This window comes from Botrytis porri (assembly GCF_014898465.1).
Source record: "Botrytis porri strain MUCL 3234 chromosome Unknown BPOR_005, whole genome shotgun sequence".
Taxonomy (NCBI): domain Eukaryota; kingdom Fungi; phylum Ascomycota; class Leotiomycetes; order Helotiales; family Sclerotiniaceae; genus Botrytis; species Botrytis porri.
The window spans coordinates 2,938,721-2,954,055 of record NW_024066079.1 but is presented as its reverse complement, the minus strand read 5'-3'; the positions used below and the strand labels follow the sequence as shown (position 1 = coordinate 2,954,055).

Genomic DNA, 15,335 nt, shown 5'->3' with positions numbered 1-15,335 from the left:
CACCCATACCATAGACCCTGATGGCTGATCAAAATGGCTCTGCTTCTACAGCAGATGCCCCACCTCAAAATCCATATTCAATGCCTATGAGCATTAATGTTGCAGACATTGTAGAGGAAGAGGAAGATGAAGATGAGTATGAATATGAATATTCTACTACTGAAAAAGAGGCAATTACTTTTAGGAGCTCCTATTCATTATCAATTCTAACACGCACAATAGATATTCTATGTAACTCTCGATTTAACAAATCCCAATGTTCCCATTAAAAGAAAGTTGGTGAAAACGCATCCTCGTCGCAATGCTAAGAAATGGTTGAATCCTGGTCTTGGTAAACATCGAAGACATCTTGGAGACTCGACTACTATCGTAACTGATAAGGACAAATCCGTAAAAGCGAAAGGCAAAGGAAAAGGAAGAGGGAAGAAATCACCCACTGGCGAGGACGATGAGGATGATGATGAAATGGCAGAACGTGAAGAAGAAGAGCTTTCAGAAGCTGAGGCAGCACCACCTGAACAAGTACCGACAGAACAGAAACCCGTCGGAGCTCCCAGGAAATCAACTGGAGAACAATACTCGAGCTTCATCGCAGATACGCAACGTGGAGGAGAAGCTCCAGCGGCGCCCAAACCAGAAGTACAAATATTAGGGTTGCATGAAGATCATCCAGTCGTGTCTTATGAGGGGAATATATATCACTGTCGATGGGAAGAAAATATGGGCACAGAGTTACTTTTTACAGCCCACGATCCTGAAAGTAAATTACCTATATTACAATCCGTATCCAACGATGTCGATTTACTAGCTGCAAGTTCAGCGCGCATAACTTCCGTCAATACCAAAGTCGAAGACAAAGATCCGGATTCTGGTGGGAAAGGTCGCAGTTACTTTTGGAGATCGGGTAACATTCGTGAGCTCAAGATACCAGTTGGTGTAGCAGCTTCTGAACAGCGGAAAAATCAAGCCTTCTTTCTGCAATCCCTGATTCAAATCAAAGAATCGAAGCGAGAAAGAGATCATGTTACAGTAATGGCTCAAAGGAGAAATACCAACCGACAATGGAGAGCAGTCATGAAACAGAAGCAAGCGGCGGAAGTAGCACGAATTCGAAAAGCTATAGCGACAGGGAAAATGAGGAAAGCGGATGGACAGCAAAGATTAGATCAGATGGCTAAGGATGCGGAGATTTTGGCCGCGGAAGATAAACTAAGAGGTATTGGGCCTGATGGGAGAAAGATCCGACATGGTGGTAGGAAGAAGACTGTAAATGCGGAAAATCAACCAATTCTTCGGAGACCTCCTGGTGGACTTACGAACTATCTGATGAACAATGCTGCTGCAGAGGATGACGATGATGAAGAAGTGGATATGGGTCTTGATAGGCCCCCTCCTAAGACTAGAAATTCACGGTCATATGCCAATGCAGAAGATGAAGATTTGGAAGCGGAGGATGATGGAGAGATGGAGTATGGAGAAGAATATGAACATGGGGGAGATGGCGAAATGGTTCTCGAAGATGAAGCTGGGTTTGAGGAAGATTATGAAATGGAATAGTTGAGGAGGTCAGGTGTAATTTGGGAGTATATCAATATTAATCACCTGAATTTGAACAACCAACTGGTTTTAACTTCCTTCCCAATGCACCTGTCCGAACAGTTTTCCTCCTTTCTCCTACCTTGCACTCAGTGGTGTCAATACCAGCTATCTTTAATCTTTGAAACTTCTTCCACCAAACTGTCCTAGTTCCCTATGAGCCTTGCAATTGTAACCTCCTGAGCTACGCACTCCTCTCAACTCGGCAAGTTGACGGAGGCCTGTATGATGAGCGGGAAGATGTTTTGCGTGCGTTAGGTGTTCGATTGGGATGTACTAGGTAGGTATGAAGGGGAGACAGAGGGTAGATAAAAGGGCGAGGACGGAGGAGGAGGGAAGAATGCGTACGTTTCGGTACATAGACAAGTAAGTTAGCGAGCGAGGATGAGTTAAGTTACAGATAAGATGGTACTGAGGGTGGGAGATATGGATTTGGCTTGGGGGGAGAAGTTTCGTATTCATCTAATGGATGGGATGACTTTCCTGTATACCAGTAGTTCATCATTTATGGAATGAGCGTCGTGTTGGGAGGAGAACGTTGAAGTGCGGAATCAGTACTAGTGATGGTTCTGATATAAATTAAAGCTGGTCTGATCGATCTTTATAGGCTCAATGTTCAACCGAAGACATCTAGATATTGATATATCAAAATTGTGAGAATCGAGAAGAACCCCGTGATCGTTCAACTAATGCTATTCAAGTGGTTGTCAAGTTGAATACCTACCTAGTATCTCGAGAATGTGTATTATCCGTGGGGGTGAATTGAGTTGGTTGCCCACTAATTACCCCACCAAAATAGCTAGGTATTTCGAGAGCCATTCACTGAAATCACATTAACATCGACAATTCGATAGCTAAGAAACTCTCCGCTATCGGACAGGAGATATATAAGACGAATAGCAGGGCGTGTTTAAGTGGGGATTATACATGGCTACCTACAAATACATCAATTGATACCTATTGTACTCAGAGAAATACGAAATGTTACACTGTAAATCAGTCTTGAAGTAATATTACAAGATATCGAGATGGCTTCAAACATATCTAACGGAGAGACTATCAATGTCCTATTCTATGGTTTTGGAGCGTAAGTCGTTCTATAACATCATACAAAAACTTGGCATCTGAGCTAATGCGGGTTCTCAGGATTGGCTCCGTTTATGCATTCATTCTAAGTCGAGTATCAAATGTACGATTGACTGTTGTAGCGAGATCGAATTACCAGGCTGTAAAGCAAAATGTATGTTTAACTCCATGTCACGAGTAGCTCATTAAAGCTAACATGTTTGATAGGGATTGAAGCTAATCAGTCAGAATCATGGAGAAAATACGTTTCACCCAGCCAACAGTAAGCTCTCATCCTGCAAATATATGTTCGTCACTAACATTCTGTAGTCATCGAAACACCTGACGAAGCACCAGGTCAATATGATTACATAGTTTGCTCTAACAAAGCTATTGGTCAAGAAGCTGTAGCTAAATCCCTTGCACCGGTAATGTCCGAATCAACAACTATAGTGCTTATCCAAAATGGTGTTGGGAACGAAGACCCATTCCGAGCAATTTATCCTCAAAATACCATCATCTCCTGTGTTGCGTGGACTGGCGCCATTCAAAACACACTCGGCATCGTTCATCACACAAAAAACGAAAATCTGCAAATAGGCCTCTTCACAAATCCGAACATATCAACTGAGATTGAGAACAAACGGTTAGAGATATTTTCAAATCTTTTGTCAGTTGGAAAAACACCACATGAAGTCTTCTCTCCTTCTAGATTACAGACTGCACGTTGGGAAAAAGTTATCTGGAATTGTGCCTGGAATTGTCTAACTACACTTACACGTCTCCATACACATGAGTGGCTCAATTCTTCTCCAGAAGCTATGAACATGACGCGAACGCTTATGGGGGAAGTAGTTGCTGTTGCAAGAAAGATGGGAGCGGATATTAAAGATGATTTGATTGATAGATTGATAGAGAGGATACTTAGGATGCCAAGTACTAGTACGAGTATGTTGACTGATGCGTTGTGTGGGAGACAGTTGGAGTTAGATGTTATACTGGGAGTGCCGGTTAAGAGGGGTAGGGAGTTGGGAGTGGATATGAGGGTTTGTGAAACGGTTTATACTTTGCTTCAGGGAGTGGATTTGGGATTGAGACAAGGAGGACCGAAGAGTACTTGAGGGGGAGGATGCGATGGAATTGGGAGGCGGACGCTTTGTAAGGTGGCTTATAGAATTAGATGGAAGAGTTCGAGGGTTTTCATTATTTGTGGTCTCGATCGGATTCTAGAACACGTGCATTTGTCTAACCTTATCTATTCGGCTTTAACATTAACAACTTGGGAAGACATGACTCAGTACCGACAGAACTTCTAACAAAAAATGAATTTCTTGACAAAATTTGCCTTCAAAGTACAATCCAATATATACTCTATCATACTCGTAGGTACTCATGTAAAATTTCATAAAACAAATCAATGTTTACACCTGCCTAATCCGGATAGCTAGATGTGAGATACATCCGACATGCGTATTCAGGGATCACCGGAAGCAGTGGGGGTTTTCCGGCTGGGCCGACCTTTCAACATCACAACATCATAACATCCAATAGTATCGATTCATGTATAGGCATCAATATATTGTACTTTCTGAATTAATCGTAGTGTGCTATTGAATTGTGTTGGTGAACTATTGGGTATTTAGATTCAATAATTCAGGCAGAAACTTTTACTACTTCCTCAAATATCCTCAGATTATTGCCGCCCTTGATATTTCACTCGTCTTCCTCAAAACATATAATCCTAAATACTCTTCCAACTCTTGCCCCTTTACCATAGCCGACACAGTCTTTGCACTTTCAAGCCCCCTCCATCCAACTACAGCACTAAAATGTCCCTCCAAACCTTCCACCTCTTTTCCGCCCTTCCAAAAGAACTTCGCGATCTAATCTGGCTTCATGCTCTTCCTCCCCCTCGTATAGTAGGAGTTGAGGAAACTTTTGAAACACTTTCCCAATTTGAGAAGAGAACTTTTGGAAAAGAAATCGATGATGGGGATGTTCATCCCGATTTGGAGTATTTTGGAATCGATATGATGGCACCGATGATACAGGAATTTGTGTTGGATAATGGGTTTGATGTTGAGATTGGAGATGTGGAGTTTGGGAGAGAAGCAGAAGCTCAAAGTTGGAAGGAGAAGGGAAAAGAGAAAAGAGAGTTCGTACCGTTATATCTGAAATCAACGGACCCTCATTACCGACAAGGAATCACTCCCTCCCGACTTTCTGAACCTCTTCTCTACTCCTACTACCAAGCCACCCGCCGCGGATTTCTCTATTCCCATTCCCCTATCCCCTGTCTCCTAAAAACATGTCGTGATTCTCGCTCCTGCATGCAACGTCTCGGCTACACCCTCACATTTTCCACTCGCACCTCCCCTCCTCGCATCTGGTTCAACTACACGCAAGACATCCTCTTTCTCCGCGCTCTCGATTCCGACATCAACGAAGGAACGATGTCGGAGCTGGTCGACGGCACCGGAACCAACATCGGACAATTCCGTCCTGCCGAATTCACACAGGTGAGACGGCTCGCGCTCGATTTCTCAAAGTGGATAAGTTGGGACGAACACTGGCAGTATGAGATCTTGCGAGTGGTGAAACTATTTCGGAATTTGGATGAGTTGTTCTTGGTACTGAATTGCGATTGGTGGTTCCAGGATATTCGTGGGGGGTTTGTTACGGGATTGCCTAAACATCCTACTTTTGCATCTGCGTCTTCTTCGCCTACTCATCCGTATTTTTCTCCTGATTCTGCGTCCTCGCGTCCTTTTCCTATTGCAGAGCATTGGAAATCAGGAGGTGGAATAGATTGGAGTCATGGTGGTGGAACCACGTTGAAAACTCCTGCGAATTCGTCTTTTCCGTGGGGATTTAGAAAGATAGAAAATGAAGGGGATTTTTGGAGAAATTATGTGACCCCTACGCCTGGAACTTTTGCGCTGACGAATGATGGGAATTATCGATTTAAGATTCGGGAGTTTGAGAGGAGGGGGGAGGGGAATGGGAATGCGAGGGGAGAGAGGAAGGATTTTTTCCGGGAGTGGAAGAAAGAGGTAGAGGAGAGTTTGAGGGAGAAGTGGGAGGAGGATGGAGAGAAAGGTGGTGGGGAGTGGAGAGTTCCTAAGATAAGGTTGGTTCTTTTGAGACAGGAGGAGGGTTTGGATAATATCTGATCTAATCTGAAGTTTTCATCTGGTGTCCAAAATCCATATGAAATATACACTCGGATTCTCGTCTAAGAAGCAGTTTTAAATACACCTTGTAGAGACGGGATGTAAAAAAAAACATGTCATTACGCGCTTTTTGTCTTTTGTCTTTCGCATTCTCACATATATCTACCACTGCAATATCACCAGGCTTTTGATTAATTATTCATCTCAGACATCGATTACAATTTACTCCCACTCCCAAAGAACAATAAACATGTGACGCAAAACCCCAAGACAATCCCGCAAATCCACGCCCAAACCACGAAGAGCAACACCAGGAGAAAGAAAAAGCGAGGAAAGAAGCTGAGGAAAAGAGACTACAATCTGCGGTCTTAGAGACTGTTTTGCTAGCTGGTTCGGATGGAATCAGTAATCAAAGCATGAGAGACGATAGTGCGGAGATGGATTCGGGTGGTACTTTAGAAGTAGCTAGCTCCGCTGGCAGAGCTAGTAATATGTCATTTCTTCATAACTTGGTATCGAGGCCAAAATTTAAGATACTCCCCTTGCCCCCCCCCCTTTTTTTTTACTATCCGAATAATCATTTCTCCATGTTCCATCCTTCTACCGCATGGGATATTCCTCAAACACCGAATATCAAACAAAATATCTTCGGGAAATAAACAGCTAAATATCTACCTCACAATCAACAGCTCTAGCTCTAACTCCCGTCCCCGTCCCCGTCCCCGCTCCTGTCCCAGATCCGCAGCACTCAGCTCGAAAACTACACCTTGCGCTTCGGCGTCGCGCAGTCGATGCTCGAAGGAAAGAGGCACGGCGTGAAAGGAGACGGAAGGAGTGTGAGGATGTTGGTAGGGAATTGGGGGGTTTGAGGGATTTGCAGATTGAGGATGTTGAAGATGAGGAAGATGGAGATGTAGAAAAAGGTAGAAAAGATAAGATATTCGAAAATAGACTTGTAGGCGGGGGTTGAAGAGATGAAGGGGGTAAAGATAGAGATGATAGCGGTAGTGGAAATGAAGGTGGTATTGGAGGTGCTACACTTGGTGGAGGGTTTGGGGGACCAGACTATGATGGTTTAAAGATTCAAATCTCGTGTGAGAATGATGTGTCGATATATAGAAATAAGATTTTTATGCACTTTGTATTTATAATGATCATTTCCTATCCGCTCTCCCGCATATTTTCCTTTCTATCCTCAACTTCCTCTTCACAATCACTTCATCATCTCTTGTTGGCCTGCTCGCGTACGGACTCGCTGATCACATCTCAGAGTATCAGATACGTGAATAAGAGTTATGTGTATATATACTTTGACTAACAAACCATTCCCCATCATCATAATCAACATAACTGAATGACACTCGTCATTCCCACTCACTCAATCAATCACGCCCATGTATTTAAACACAAACTTAAACAAAAAGAAAAAGAAAAAGAAAAAGAAAAAGAAAAAGAAAAAGAAAAAGAAAAAGAAAAAGAAACCGGGAACAAAAATGAGAACAGGACACCAAAACCCAAAACCCAAAATTAACATCAACATCCGATTCCAATTCTGATTCCAATCTCCCAATCCCCCACCAATATGAGCCACCTAATCTACTCCAATAGAAGAAACAACACCTATACATAGCTGACCTACCTACCGATCTACTGCCCACTAAAATATCCCACCCGCAAGAGACCTTCTTCAGATAACCCAAACCAGCCCTCAGCATACCCCATCAGGAGTCCAACCCAGCTCAAACTCCTTCAACCTCCTCTCTCTCTTTAACCCCACCTCTATATCCCTCTATCACCATCGCCATCGCCATCGCCATCGCCATTTCTATCCCACCCCCCTCTCCATCATCCCCCACCCCCTACAACTCCGCACAAAATCTAAACAGAAACACACATGGTCAATCTACCTACCTACTTATCGCATCAATATCACGCACAAAAAACTCTATTCACATCTACACGTATTCAAACCTTTACACACCTCATCAAAAGCCTCCGAGATTCTTCAATCCCTCCCTTTCAAACCCCCTCTCTCTAACCCCACCTCTATGTCTCTCCATCTGCATCTTCCCATCTTTGCACACCCCTCCCCTTAACCACAACTCTACACACATATAATTTAACTCTTTTCTTCTCTCTCACCCTCACCCTTCCTCTTTCCCTCTTTTTTCTTCCTTTCTTATCTAACTCTAACTATCTCATAACGCATCCTTCTATCATACATCCTTTCATCATACTCACTCTCATTCATCTAACACATAACATTACATCTTCCTTCTATCCTCTTCCCCTTCACTTCTATAATTCATACATCCCGCCAAATCCACTCACTCTCTCACTATTCTTTCAATCCCTCTCTCACACTTACTATCCTCTCAACTCCTCTTAAATCCCTACATCCCGCTAACTCCCACTCCCTTACTATCCTCTCAACTCTCCTCCAACCTGACTCTCACTCCCTTACTATCCTCTCAACTCCCCTCCCCTCCAATCTCTCAGCTACAACTCCAACTCCAACCCCTCCCAACCCCTCCTCTCACTTCAATCTCTCCACCTCCTCCCCACCTTATAGAAATCCAACGTCTTCTTACTAGATTTATCAGATAATTGGACTTTTGTACTTTATGATGTGATTATTGGATACATAAATAAATAGCTAAAGTATGACACCCGACTCGAGATAGTATACTGAGTATATCGAGAGCTTTCTAGTCATAATGTATACTTATCTAGGTAGTTAATGAACCATCTCACAAGTACATTTCATTCGATATTTGATGTAGTAGAGAAAAGAAAGGGGGAAGTGGAAAATAAGATTACATGCACATGAAGGGTCTGAACTTCATACCTTACCTACCTAGATACTACTAGATAGGTAGATATTCACCACCCCGAATCAACGCGAGCACGAATCCACAAACCCAACAATCAGCGCAAAGACCTCCAGTTATTCAGAATAAGTTTAGATTTCATGTTTCTTAATATAGTACCCATCCTTTTATCCAACAATTAGACACTCTCAATGTATCTTCTAACCTCCCAATCCGTTACTGCCTCATCCCACAATCTAATTTCATGTTCCCTCGTACCACCGTAATGCTCCACAAATTCGTCTCCGAATACCTCTCTCGCTATACTATCCTTCGCCATAAATTTCTCCGTCGCTTCTTTCAAATTCTTCGCTAATCTAACCCCTGGGTCTGCTTTCCCTCCTACATCTTGGCCTTTTCCTAATGGTGGTTGTTGGATTTCTAATTTCTTTTCTACTCCTCTCCACCCTAATGCTAGAATAGCTGCTAATACATAAAATGGATTTGTATCTGCACCTGGCACTCTGATTTCGAAACGTGTAGCCCCGGGTTTAGATGTTGGAGGTGCGATCAGACGGACAGACGCTGCACGATGTTCAAGGCCCCAAGATACTGTTACTGGAGCCCAGAAATTTTCGACTAGACGTTTGTAAGAGTTGACTGTTGGTGCCAGGAGTGGCATGACATATGGAAGTCCTTCCAATACTCCAGCAAGGAAATGACGGCCCATATCCGAAAGATTCTCAATATCCTTCCATTTTGCTTCTGTGTCTTTAGTTTCTCGGAAGAAGAGATTCTTGCCATCTTTATCAACGATCGAAACATGCATGTGTCCACTATTTCCGGGTAGCCCTTGACGTGGCTTGGCCATAAAGCATGGGGTTATGCCGTATTTTGTTGCTACTGATTTAACAACATATCTGATATTATTAGCCTCTCGACCTTAAAAATGGTAGGGAAAGCTCCAAACATACTTGAACAAGCTTGCTTTATCTGCCATTTGTTGAATCTCCCCAAATGCCAAAGCTGCCTCGAAAACACCAGGTCCACTCTCTGTATGCCATCCTTCTATTCCGCAATTGAATTGTTCGCATGCATCATATATCCCATAATAATAATCTTGGTTATGAACTGGTCTAGTTAAACTGTATCCGAACATTCCTTCGGTTAACGAGGGTAATGAATCGACTGGGTTTTCTCGTAAGAAGGTTGCTGTTGAAGATGTGTTTCGTTCGGAAATTGGTGCATGAGGATTACTCGCTGGCGCTTTGAATTGGAAGAACTCGTATTCAGCTGAATATTATTAGTTATAACCTCTATGAAAGTTCAAAGATGCTCATACCTCCAGCCATGGCACCCAGTCCATTGGCTTGTAGCTTCTCTACTGCAGTCTTCAACAATCCTCTCGGGCATGCAGATACGGGCTTTCCAGAATCCGGATCATAAAAGCTGATCAAAAAGAATGGCACATTATCTTCCCAAGGTATCCTTCTAAAACTACTCAAATCCGGAATCGCAATAATGTCATGATAGCCATTTTCCGCATTACTGATTTTCAATTCCTTGAAGTATGTTTGATCATGCATATCCCAACCGAAAATGACTGAGCAGAATCCAAATCCTTCCTTCGCGATACCCAGAAACTTCTTCTTGGAGACAAGCTTCCCGCGCAATATACCATCGACATCAATACCAGCCAATTTTACTTTTGTATCATTTTCGAGAAGTGCGATGAGATTCTCAGCGGTCTTTTCATCCCACTGCTTGTGTGAAGCTATCCATTCTGGTGTATCTGGCATCTTTTCGTTGAATTGTGAGGGAATCGTAGGAGTGAATTGTACTTGTTAAATTCGGGGTCTTTGGGAACGATTGGCAGATCGAGTTGAAGGGATATCTGGGATCTGGCTTGTTGAATGTGGAGGGAGGTATACGGAGTAGATTGTTGTACACCTCAAGAGGGGGAAAAGGAGTGGTGAGAGTAAAGCAAGGAAGTTGCCCTACAATTTGCGATAAGAGATTCTGCGATAAAGCGAGGGGCTACTGTGGGTGCTGCTTTAATGCCGCTATCCCTCACACGACCATCACTTGGCGGATTGGCAGGGGTCGGTGAATATTCGGAGGGGAGCTATCGGTTAAAATAGCAGCAGATCTTACCGAAAATGATTGATATGCAGCCATCTACCGAACAACTGCGCCGTGCATCAATACCCAGTAAGTTATTCCACGAAATCATTCATCATATGTAACGAGAATAGCCCTGGAGATAACTACATGTATTGATCCTTTCCGAAGTGATTACACGAAGGTTCGTGTAAAAGACCTATTGTGATGACTTTATTAGTCAACCACAACGACAGCAATAACGACAGCAATAACGACAGCAATAACGACAGCAATAACGACAGCAATACGACGGCAACAACTACTCTGTACAGCATTGATTGTCTCCTCACAACTCCAGATATTACCAATGACAAATATCATCATCTGACTATCATCCATCATCTATCACCTATCAAGGAATAGAGAGTCTCACTCCGCTGTACCCTGCGACAGGACGGTGGCACATCATCTAGACACAGACTCAGTCTTATTATACTCAGACTCTCGACTGTCAAAGGCTATTATACCAAATGGACCAATACCTATACGAGTACGTCAAAGCAACCCATATATAGACAATGAGATGAAGTATGAGACATGAAACCTGGCTCGAAAAAGCTATGTTTTATCAATTAAACCAATACCCAATACCCAATACCCAGCAGCCAATAACCCATATCTACGAGTGAAATCATCTGGGATCTTCTATCTTCCCCGATTCAGTCATCAAACCCCGGGTTTCCTTGAGTTTGGAGAATATCTAGGTAGGTAGGTAGTCAGGTATCAATCTCATTCTCTTTTCCCTGTCAGTTCAATCTCTTTATCAAAATAAGCCGCGGTGAGTTTCATTTGCCATTGAATAAACTGAATCGTGTTTCGGGAATGGATGTTCTTCGGAACGATAACGATTTCTCTACCTACGACTGTGGCCTCCACTGCCCACCACTGCCCACCCACCAACTGCCCACCGAGAACGGACCAAGTGTATGAGCTTCTGTGTGTGTGCTCCGTACTTTATACCAGTGACACATCAGCATCCACATTCTCTCTCTTAAATTCAATTGTCATCACAAATATTATTTCATAACAACTCTTCTGATCAATTCGAGTCACTTCTACAAAAAGGGGGAATAGTTTTCAACACCTTTATCACACCTTCTGCACATTCTTCTCTTTCCCCATTATCAAAGAAATCTATATCAGGAACAAAGAGTAAGTTTACCAGGTTTCCATTTTCCTGGTAAGAGAGACAAGCAGCGTCTGTTGGTCACAAGAACGTTATAGACACAGCACCTTCTTCAATTAGAGAGTTCATCAATCGCTGACAAGATCTTCAATAGAACACAGTATTCAAATCAGAAATACATTCAACATGGTTGGCAGCGGAGAAGTTCCTACCATCAACAGCTTCCAAATGGGAAGACTGCATGGTAAAAATGCTATCGTTACTGGTGCTGCTGGGTAAGTCATGTCTTTATTATTCTCCCAATGTAAAAATTTCGGTGTGATTCGGGATTTACGGGACGTGGAAGCTCAGCACGATGAGTATCGTATCAGCTTTCTCTTCTTTGTTCTGAGTTATGCCCTTATCAAATCCTTCTAAGTAATGAGAGTGTCTGGCGTGGCCACACACGTGACTCTCTTCATTTTCGTAATGAGTTGAGCGACGACATTATCTGAGCGGGCCGTCAGAGCGTTACATGGGGAATCCCGTGAAATTATCCATATCAAAGATCAAATCAATCATCAACATATACTAACACCCTCCCAAGAGGAATCGGTCTCGAAACCTGTATCCTCTTCGCCAAAGAAGGCGCCAATATCCTCATGGCCGATATTTCCGCACCAGCACTCGAAAAGGCCGCCGCAAAACTCAGACAACTAGTTCCATCCGCCCACAAAGTTGAAGTTAAAGTATGCGACGTCTCCAAAGAATCTGATATCGAAGCCGCAGTTGCTCATCTCGAATCTTGGGGTGGTATTGATATCATGTTCAACAATGCTGGAATTATGCATGCTGATGATGCCGATGCTATTGATACTCCTGAGAAGATCTGGGATTTGACTCAAGCTATTAACGTTAAGGGTGTTTGGTTTGGTTGCAAACATGCTGTCATTTCCATGCGTAAGAACAAGAAGACCCGTGGTTCTATCATCAACACTGCATCTGTTGTTGCGCTCGTTGGTTCTGCTACTCCTCAATTAGCTTACACAGCTTCCAAGGGAGCTGTTTTGGCTATGACTAGAGAGTTGGCTATTGTTCACGCAAGAGAGGGATTCAGATTCAATGCGCTATGCCCAGCTCCATTGAACACTCCCCTTCTTCAAGATTGGTTGGGAGATGATCAACCTAAGAGACTTAGACGTGAGATTCATTTCCCAAGTGGAAGATTCGGAGAGGCTATTGAGCAAGCTCAAGCAGTTTTGTTTTTGGCTAGTGACGAGAGTAGCTTTGTTAACGGACAGGTATGTTTTTTGTTGTTATTTTTTTGGTTCCCTCCATGCCTTTTCCCCTGATATTCTTCGAACATCGAAAACGCGCATATCTAACATTAACCACAGGATTTCGTTGTCGACGGCGGTATGACCAAAGCCTACGTTACTCCAGAAGGACCACCTCTCGCCGCTCCATCCAACAACGCTCTTCTCAGCGAACAAGTTGATGCTATCCGTGGTACCGGTGTTCCTCAATAGATTGTTCATTTCCTTGAATCATCAGCTCTTTTGCTTGGATTTTAGCGTACAGGTTGTAGATCAGGCTGGATCATTTTAGATAGATATCACGTTAGAATGAATGAAGAAAGATGAATTTCAAAGTCATGCGGTTTTTAAAGTTGAAAGTATGATTAGTAATATCAGTGAAATGATTAGACTTGAGGCTGGTATTCGGCATATCGAATGGGATTATGAGTTTTGGAATGCATCGAGGTAGAAGGGGAAGGGGAAGGGGTGCAGAAGAGGAGGGTGGTGGATGATGCTGCTAACTTGACTCGGGTTCATTGGAGCCCTTTTCATATGCGAGGATGCTAGGTGGAAAGATAGTCGATAATATCTAGGTTGGCATAGTGTGTTGATATATGTATATCTCTCTCTCTCAGACCAAGTTTGATATATACATTATCAAAATCAAGAATACAATCTTCCTCAGATTCCCACAAGAGTTTAATAGTCTATATTTTCAATATCAATCTATTTCTAGGATGTTCTTTGGGAAAAGTTGGGATGGATGGATGGATGGATATACTAGGTATACTTATCTCAACTACTTTGGATTATGTGCTGGGTTGTGCTATGTCTTTGGTGGGTTTAGTTGGTGTGTAAGAGAGTTGTTTGGACTCTTGTGTTGGGATGTATGTATTATTGGGGTTAGGGATATTTGGGGAGTTTTTTTTTTAGGGAGGAGGGTTGGTGTTTTGTGTGTTGGGTGTTGAACTGTTGATCTTGGAGGTAATTAGGTAGATAAGGAGATACTATAGTCTGTAGTTTGTAGTCTGTAGTCTGGAGAGTAAAGTAGAGCGGGGTATAATATAAGTTGGATTGTTTTTTATGGGGGGAGGGCTGGAAGCGGAGATGGTAGATGAGTATTGGGGGCTTTAGTGGATGGATATTAGGGGCTTTGTATATTGTTTGAGGAGTCTCTGGATTGTGGGATGTTGTGTGTGATGGTGAAGTGTATTTATTAACTTTTAATATAGAAATTCATATAATATATAGAACAGAGGTATATCTTTTCTATTGAATATCACTAGAAAGATATGGGAGTACTTATTAACATACTACAGTCGATATCAAATAATTTTTTTGGAAGAATAGATATGAATTTCTAATCCACTCTAGGGATAAAGTGAGTATTCCAAATCAAACTTCTAAGTCGACCACCCTACTTTCGGACCACCCCTGTTTTAAGCCACCCTTTTATACTAAAAATCGCTTTTTTAGCCTATTAATATTTTTATCAATATATAATCCAATTTAATAAAAATCTGAATATATATAATTTAAGTCATTTTAAGCTTATTTTGAAATTTTGAAATTTTTAGGAATTTTCTATATTGAAATTCAAAGCTTTGAAATATCGATTTTTTAATTTGTATAAGAGTTACATATAAATTTAAAACTTTTATAAAATCTTTAATAACTTTTTAATAATAATTATTAAAAGAAAACTATATATCTTTTGAACTTAAATCTATATAGAAATTAAAAAAAAATTAATAAAAATTAATAAATATAAAGATATATAGTATATAGTAAGTTTAGAATAGTATAAATAATCCCTATAATTTTGAGGGTATTCTTTTAAATATTTATTTATAGGAAATTTTCTTTTTTTTCTGAATTCTTCAAAATAAATACATTATAAATTTACAATAAAATTTTATAATTTATTTTTAATAATTTTTATTAAAAAATTATTAAAGATTTCATAAAAGTTTTAAATTTATATGTATCACGGTGTAAGGGATAGGTACTAGGTAAGATGTATAATATTCTATAAAGAATGAAGAAGAAGATAGAGAAGTATTAACTATATTGAAAATGAATATCTTAAGTATTTATATAACTATGTATTGAATTTGTAATAGTA

The 15,335-nt window shown here is 41.5% G+C and overlaps 6 protein-coding genes across 6 annotated transcripts; 5 read left to right on the top strand and 1 right to left on the bottom strand.

Moving 5' to 3' along the window:
• Positions 1-20: 20 nt before the first annotated feature.
• EAF01_004530 (uncharacterized protein) lies at positions 21-1,557 on the top strand (the record flags this gene model as incomplete). The annotated part of the gene is made up of 2 exons (XM_038912784.1): positions 21-170; positions 223-1,557. The coding sequence occupies 2 exons, from the start codon at positions 21-23 to the stop codon at positions 1,555-1,557; spliced, it is 1,485 nt and encodes a 494-aa protein (XP_038772468.1).
• Positions 1,558-2,624: 1,067 nt separating this feature from the next.
• EAF01_004529 (uncharacterized protein) lies at positions 2,625-3,782 on the top strand (the record flags this gene model as incomplete). The annotated part of the gene is made up of 4 exons (XM_038912783.1): positions 2,625-2,683; positions 2,743-2,836; positions 2,890-2,944; positions 2,992-3,782. 4 exons carry the CDS (start codon positions 2,625-2,627, stop codon positions 3,780-3,782), a joined length of 999 nt encoding a protein of 332 aa, XP_038772467.1.
• A 708-nt stretch (positions 3,783-4,490) lies between these two features.
• On the top strand, positions 4,491-5,834 carry EAF01_004528 (uncharacterized protein; the record flags this gene model as incomplete). The annotated part of the gene is made up of 1 exon (XM_038912782.1): positions 4,491-5,834. One exon carries the CDS (start codon positions 4,491-4,493, stop codon positions 5,832-5,834), a length of 1,344 nt encoding a protein of 447 aa, XP_038772466.1.
• A 416-nt stretch (positions 5,835-6,250) lies between these two features.
• EAF01_004527 (uncharacterized protein) lies at positions 6,251-6,804 on the top strand (the record flags this gene model as incomplete). The annotated part of the gene is made up of 2 exons (XM_038912781.1): positions 6,251-6,320; positions 6,524-6,804. The coding sequence occupies 2 exons, from the start codon at positions 6,251-6,253 to the stop codon at positions 6,802-6,804; spliced, it is 351 nt and encodes a 116-aa protein (XP_038772465.1).
• Positions 6,805-8,843: 2,039 nt separating this feature from the next.
• On the bottom strand, positions 8,844-10,443 carry EAF01_004526 (uncharacterized protein; the record flags this gene model as incomplete). The annotated part of the gene is made up of 3 exons (XM_038912780.1): positions 8,844-9,564; positions 9,619-9,937; positions 9,987-10,443. The coding sequence occupies 3 exons, from the start codon at positions 10,441-10,443 to the stop codon at positions 8,844-8,846; spliced, it is 1,497 nt and encodes a 498-aa protein (XP_038772464.1).
• A 1,335-nt stretch (positions 10,444-11,778) lies between these two features.
• Positions 11,779-13,567, top strand: EAF01_004525 (uncharacterized protein). The gene is made up of 4 exons (XM_038912779.1): positions 11,779-11,959; positions 12,088-12,208; positions 12,520-13,213; positions 13,310-13,567. The coding sequence occupies exons 2-4, from the start codon at positions 12,120-12,122 to the stop codon at positions 13,439-13,441; spliced, it is 915 nt and encodes a 304-aa protein (XP_038772463.1). The 5' UTR covers positions 11,779-11,959; positions 12,088-12,119; the 3' UTR covers positions 13,442-13,567.
• Positions 13,568-15,335: the final 1,768 nt, after the last annotated feature.